Here is a 7,691-nt window from a genome sequence, read left to right on the forward strand (position 1 = left end):
GGTGAGCGATATGCGGCTACGATGCCTGAGAACGCGACCTTATTCCTTACTAGCTACTTCCGCGCGGTTTCACCCGCTCTGCTTGGCTCCTATTGGTCATAGGATGATGTTTTATAGCCGATACCCTTCCTCGATAAATGCGCTATCCAACACAAAAAGAATTTTTCAAATCGATCGAGTAATTCTGGAGATTAGTGCGTTCAATCAAACGAACAAACACTTCAGCTTTATAATATTAGTATAGATTTAATATTAGTTTGCCTTGTATAGAAACTCATACAACTACGTCCACAGGCCCGCATCGTACGCACCGCATCATCAGCAATGCCTACATGCGATGCGTACTGATGACGTCATACGGAATACGTACGTTGCGTACGATGCGTGCGATGCGTACGATGCGGGCCTATGGACGCTTACCTTATCCTTTAAATTAACAACGTCCAAATACAAAATGAACAAAAATTATGATTTCAGAATAATAAATGGTAGTTCCTCCCCCCATCTGACCCCCAGGGCTGTGAGAGACTTCTGGCAAACCAAGGGTCCGTCCGAGGTGCTGGACCGGCTTCAAAGGGGGGAGATGACGTTGGACGCCGCCGCCCAGTCTCTTGGAGTCAGCATCGCCAATCTAGCTGCTCATTTAGCGGACTTCGGATTGCCGGAGAAAGGTTTGTGGTTCATTCTGTTTTTCTTTAAGTGCTGATTACTTCCTAAGGTTGTTATCATGAAACTATTTATTTAGTTTAAAATAAAGAAAGAAGTCATTGGATGATTTTCCCACTAAAAAAAAAGTGTGGTCAAAGGCTTTTCCACCAGAGATGTGCTAAACTACGTTGTTGTCGATGCGTTTGGCTTCCACCAATCATATTCATTGCTACATAGCTTTAGCACTGGTAGAAATGTACTCAACTAAGCTACTTATGTTTTTATACGGAAATTATGGCTTCTCTACTATCGATACATCATACACTCGAGCTGCGCATCTTCCTCACACAGCTACATAGTTTAGTACCAGGGGAAACAGTCACATAGTTTCACAGCTTAGCTGTTACATTTTCCTTGTTTTGCTACATAACACATCTCTGGTGGTAAAGCACTCTTAAATTACGTGGTCTGATAATCTAAATAATATGTCATCATGTGTAAAAAATATGTCAGATGCAACTTTAATGATTAATTTAACCTTTCAATTCGACAGATTTCGAGCCGATCCCAATAGAGATGGACCCGTCCCTGAAGGTACGGTCGCGTACATACAGCGCCAGCGGTGCGTCCGTCAAGTTACGGAAGCCGCCACCCCCACCACCGCCACCGCTACCACCCCCACCCCTGTAGCTGGGGATAAGGTAATTAATGAATTTATTTATTCTTGTAATAAAAATAGTCTATAAGTGGCCACTGCTGATCAAAGACCTCGTCTCACAAGGAGAAGGATAGAGCATTAATCACCACGCTTGCTCATAAAGTCCTAGTGGGAAACCTGTTTTTTTAAGACAAGAAAATAGAATTACGTGCCATAATGTACACCTCTGCCTACTCCTTCGGGGATAAAAGGCGTGACGTTGCCTTGTGTAATAGAATGGAATATCACGACCCATATTTGGCCTTCTGTGGACCATTGGTGGTCCATAGACCAATGGTTGAAAACCATTGAAATAAATAAATAAATAACTAATACATATACAGACCGCCTCGTCGACAAGGGGTCTCGGGTTTGATTCCCAGGTCGGGTAAAGTATTACTGGCCATTTTCGGTATACCGAAAATTTCTCAGTAGTCCGGAATTGCCATTGAACTAAATAAATAAATAATAATACATATACAGACCGCCTCGTCGACAAGGAGTCTCAGGTTCGATTCCCGGGTCGGGCAAAGTATCACTGTTTTTTTTTTCGATTTTTAGAAATCTTCTCAGTAGCAGCACGAAGTTTGGAATTGTGCCCGGTATATGGCAATAGGCTCACCCTCTATTACATGGGACTTATAATACAAATGTTGAAAAGAAGGTGTACATTGTATAGTGACATTACGTGCCGTAATGTGCACCTCTACCTACCCCTTCGGGGATAAAAGGCGTGATGTTGCATATTAATACATATAAATTGTTGTTGTAGCCTATAAAGAAGATAGTGATCGGCTCGGTATCGGACGAGGAGACGATCCCCGCGACGGTGATATCCACGCACGACGCCAAGCAGACGCCCGCGCCCACTGCCACTACTACTTGTAAGTATGCCGTATGGGGCGACCTCTTATGACTTAATTTAAACCACATATTTGTCATCATCTTGGCTGACAATATACGAAAAATGAGCGAAATAGGCCCAGTAGTTAAGCCAGAAAGTGCATTATTCTATTTGAGCTAATTTGAACACACTTTACAAATACGGCATTGCAACACCCGCGCCACATGTCCGTAGCATTCCTAGACAACCTACAACATTACAGCTCTTCTGTGATCAAGGAACATGGAGCTGTTCACACATAATTTAATACTTGATTAATTAAATTATTTATTTTGTTTGGTAATATCAACTTTTTAATTTTCAGTTTTCATTGAAATATTTAGTTGTATTATGCTTCTGTGAACTAGTAATACTTGTGGTTTCATTTAAGTCTTAGGCTGAAATAAAAAGATCTCATAAAACCACACCCTTTATATCACATACTAGCTTCTGCCAACGGCTTATGTGTTATTCCAGACCACAATCTACCCCTGTTCCAAAATTAATCCCGATTCCTTTAACCATTTTGACGTGATTGCATAACAAACACACACACACACACACATATTTGCATTTATAATACCACTAAGATTCTTTATCAAGTTATTCCTAATCCACAGCAGGCAAATGGCCAACGATAAGAGTGGCGAGCCTGGACTCGTTACGGGGGGGCGAAGTCCCGGCGCCGTGCGCCCCCGCGCCCCCGCCCCCAGCATCTCCCTCCGCCCTCATGCGGACGCGGCCCGACCTCACCATCGTCGCCGCGCGCCGCCCCGACCACAAGCAAGAAGAGGAGGACACTACGTGATGTATAAATAATAATAATTATAAAAATATAGTTTAGAAACTAAAATAGACCCGCGCTTTGTGATTTCCTTTAAATTTATACTCTGTAAACTTTCCCGCCGTACTCAGATACGTTTAATGATTACTTAAACTGTTGCTTAGTAATGATTTTGTTAAGAAAACATTAGTGGTGGTAACGGGGTATGAAGATTAAAAATCTATTTAGTCCGTCAGTTAGGTAAAGGAAAAATATTTAGACACGTATTTTTTTTATTATGTCGGATAAGATATCTTTGGAAGTATTTGTTTCCGTAAGAAAATAAAATAAAATAATACGTGTGTAATGGTTTTAAAATAATCTACAAGACGGACATTATAATAAGAATTAGTCATCTACCCTATTATTAAGGACTGGGTTAAGTAACCATTAAATGATTGAGGCAGATTTTCCGTTTTTTCTCATTTGTAACGTTCAATTTTGATGACATTTTCACGTCGATGTTATCATTATGATATATTTTGTATTGACAGCGTAGCAAGATTGACATTTTAGTACCAATATGGTACTTGTGTATGAGACAGCGGGCGCCCAAAAGGTGCTTGCGTAGGCCGCTCGTTTAATCCGTCTTTGGATGCTTTTCCACCAGAGATGTCCTATGCTATGAGGATGGAATAGCTAAGCTGTGAAACTATGTGACCGTTTTCACTGATACTAAGCTATGTAGCTGTGCGAGGAAGCACAGCGCGAGTAGGGAAGCCATCTTTTCATATAAAAACATAGCTAAGCTGAGTCCGTTTCCACCCGTGCTAAGTTATGAATATGATTGGTGGAAGCCAAACGCATCCACAGCAACGTAGCATAGCACATCTCTGGTGGAAATGCACCTTGACACTACTATAATAGCACTATGCAGGCAATTGTCAAGTTATCATGCCACATAACGCCATTTCTGGCATGAATTATTTAGTAAATTAGCAAAATTTACAAAGTATATAACCTATAAGAGGCTGATGTACATAAAATTAATGTTTTGAAACTCCTAAATAATTGGTTTAGCGTCATTTCTCGAGAAATAATTAATTATATTTTGTTTTATATGTAACATAGATAATTGTAAGTATTATAAATATATAATTTTAAACGTATATAGGGTGACTGGTAATTAGTGAACGATATTTAAACACGTGATTGTACTCATGATTACAAACAACTTTCTTATAGAAAGTTTTTTTGTAATAAGTATATATTTTTTTCACAATATAACAAAAACAAAATACCGAAAACGCCGAATCGTGCGCCTCGCTGCTAACAGCTGTTCATGGGAAATCGCACGCGCGCGAAATTTTGGTTGTTTTGTTATTGTGATAAAAATAAAACTAATGAGTATACAAACAAAGTTTCTTCGGGAAAGTTGTTTGTAATCATGAGTACAATCACGTGTTTAAATATCGTTCACTAATTACCAGTCACCCTATATACTATATTATGTTTAAACTACTAAGGCGCGGGTCAAATCCTAATTAATTTAAAAATTAAGCTACGACCAAACCTTTATAAATATGAATACTTAGAAAAATATATAACTTTTTTCATATAACTGAAAATTAGTTATATTTGTCAACTTTATTTAATTATTAATAAAAGTAAATAAGACCACTTTTCAAATCTCACGATATATAAGTACCTAATATATATGTTTATATTATTATAATATACAGTGTAGTCCGTTTAGTACGACTTCGCATATAGCAACCAACCGTTTTTAGCGACGAAAGTTTAGGCATTTGTTTGGTTTTAGTATAAACTTGCATAAATAGACATTCGTTTATTACGACTCCGCTTACAACGACCATCCGCTTTTAACGACCGAATTTCACACATAATTGTCCGGTTACAACGACACAACGACGTATTTACAAATAATTCATAGAAAAGAATGAAATAAATGAATAGTTATCTCAGGTATCGCTCCGCGCGACGTCTCTGATTGGAAATTAACTGTTTATTTTATGGCAGTACGAATTTGTAGGTAATTCCAAGTGACGCGATAAAACGCGAAACGCAAAAATTACAGTCTTTTGCATAAATTTTTAGTTCTTAGAATAGATTTACACTTACATATAAGAAAGCGGTACGTTATGTACGTACATTACACATCCTTACATAATTTGAAAAATTAATTATTTTTAATTTAACTATTTTGATTAAAATGAGTTTTTTTATCTGCTCATCACCTAAACGGGCATTTAACTTTAATATCTGTTATATAAAAACAAACTTTTTTCTGTTCGTTTAATACGACTTCCGGTTAGTACGACGTAAAGTCACCGGTCCCTTGGCAGTCGTTATAACCGGATTCTACTGTATTATATAAAAAATAACAACACAGATATGTAGTCATAACTTTTTTATTTAAATATTCAATTATATTTTAAACGACTTCAAAAATGGGAGGTTCTCAGTTTGTATGTATGTTTTAATGCGGTTTTCGGCATAGTATTTTTAAAACTTAGGAGAATGTTTTAAGTATATTATCTGACTTAAAAACGTGAAGGCGGTTAAGAATATTGAAGAAAATAGGCTTAGGACATCAAAATCGGTTTAGCCAAACACGCCAAACCGTGCACAATCATACATACAGGTGAAATTAAGAACCTCCTTTTTTGAAGTCGGTTAAAAATTTTATTTATTTCTTCTAAAAATCCTTTACTCATTCTAAACCACGATTTTTTGGATATTTAAATATAAAAGAATGACTCGAACTAATTATAATACTAAGTTAAATATAAATTATTATTTTAATTTACTTATCGACTGGATATTTTAAAAGGGCTGTTGTTTTAAATCTACATATATACATATTATAATAAGAATAATCCTTTAGTTTATACAATAGATTAGTTTAAATAAAACACATATAGAAAAACCTCTTTCGTAGATACTCGCACATATACACACATATATACAGTATGGAGATCACTCATATGACTTAAATGAAACTACAAGTAGTACTCGTCCACAGAAGTATAATACAACTTAATATTTCAACGAAAACTAACAATTTTCAAACAAAATAAATCAAGTATTAAATTCTGTGTGAACAGCTCCATGTTCCTTGACCACAGAAGAGCTGTAATGTTGTAGGTTGTCTAGGAATGTTACGGACATGTGGCGCGGCTGTTGCAATGCCGTATTTGTAAAGAGTGTTCAAATTAGTTTAAAGAGAATAATGCACTTTTTGGCTTACCTACTGGGCCTATTTCGCTCATTTTTCGTATATCGTCAGCTAAGATGATAACAAATATGTGGTTTAAATTAAGTCATAAGAGTTTTCTCTATACGGTACCGTAACATCGGGTTTCTTTGACCCTAGAGGGTAACTTTGACCCAAACTTATAGACCAATGAAAAACTAATATACGTTTTGTTCTGGATTCCTATTGGTTGTAGAATGTGGGTCAAAGTTACCCGATGTTACTAAAAAAATCAATTTAAAACGACAGCCTATTACTACAAGACATATAAACACAGGACATACATTTCCATATATTAAAAAATAAATGAGTATTATATAAAAAAACACTCATAATTTAGAATTTAATGTTTAATATTATTATTATTATACATAGTTGTAATATATGTATAATCAATTTTTTTTATTAATATTCACGGGGTTTTTGAATGAAATTTGAACTGAAGGGTTTTCTAAAAGGTTTTATTTAGTTTGACGTGAAACAACGCTTTCGTTGTGTGTTCCTTTCTCAATTTTCTCAATCTTCCCAATCTTCGATTCCACAACTACCTATCGACGGTTAAAAGGAAATAGGGTATAAGCGACAAAAAATGAAATGTTCAGGAGAGCCGTTTAAACTCGTCGGTCGTCGAAAGAATACTAGGAATATTTTTTTTTTTTTGCTAGGGTATAAAAGCCAAAAATGTCATCGTAGAGCCATGAGAGTAAGCGCATTCGAAAGAGCGGAAAAATTTACGTAGGATAGCATAATAAACTTATTTTTGACCAAAATGTCGCTTATACCCTATTTCTTTTTAACCGTCGCTATAAATTCTAAACCCCCAAAAGGCCGCAACGTACTTGTAACGCCTCTGGTTTTTATTAGTAATATTTTTTTTGGTCAGTAAGAGTCTGACACTCCATCTCGCCTCGCCCATGGTGGGAGAAGTCATTGGATGATTTTCACCCCTAATAAAGCATATTGCATTATCCTATATAAACTATTGGGCTACTTTTGGGTTTTTCAAAAATTTCTTTGTCTTTACGCAGTCTTTGCTTACTATTAGGCGGGCCGTGGGATTTGTTCCTCTCTATTTAAAAACAAACAATATTTTCTAAGTTTCAAATACTTACCTACTAAACTAAATACATCCTTATTTCTTACACAACTGAGTTTAAAATCCCCTATACCAAGATTGCTGAACTAAATCAATTCCTATTCTTAATATAAATCAAACACTACCTCTCTATTTAAAAACAAAACCTTTTTATAAGTAAATTCAACTTTATTTCTTATAACACTGAGTTCAAAATCATCTACACTAAGATTAGCTGAACTAAATCAATCCTTATTCTTTACACATTGAAGTTTAAATTCGTTTGCTTGCAAGGCTTCAGTTCAAATTATCATTTCTTCAACCCCAATAGGCTAGATTTATTATAAA

The 7,691-nt window shown here is 36.1% G+C and overlaps 1 protein-coding gene across 1 annotated transcript in view; it reads left to right on the top strand.

Annotated features, from left to right (window-relative positions):
- Positions 1 to 6,762, top strand: part of LOC118278641 (uncharacterized) — a 69,718-nt gene extending 62,956 nt beyond the window's left edge. The window contains 5 exon segments of the mRNA XM_050703840.1: positions 478 to 671; positions 1,202 to 1,308; positions 1,311 to 1,349; positions 2,118 to 2,229; positions 2,849 to 6,762. Of these exon segments, the coding sequence (XP_050559797.1) occupies positions 478 to 671; positions 1,202 to 1,308; positions 1,311 to 1,349; positions 2,118 to 2,229; positions 2,849 to 3,036 (640 nt within the window). The 3' untranslated portion in view covers positions 3,037 to 6,762.
- The last annotated feature ends 929 nt before the right edge of the window (positions 6,763 to 7,691 follow it).

This window comes from Spodoptera frugiperda, chromosome 24 (assembly GCF_023101765.2).
Source record: "Spodoptera frugiperda isolate SF20-4 chromosome 24, AGI-APGP_CSIRO_Sfru_2.0, whole genome shotgun sequence".
Taxonomy (NCBI): domain Eukaryota; kingdom Metazoa; phylum Arthropoda; class Insecta; order Lepidoptera; family Noctuidae; genus Spodoptera; species Spodoptera frugiperda.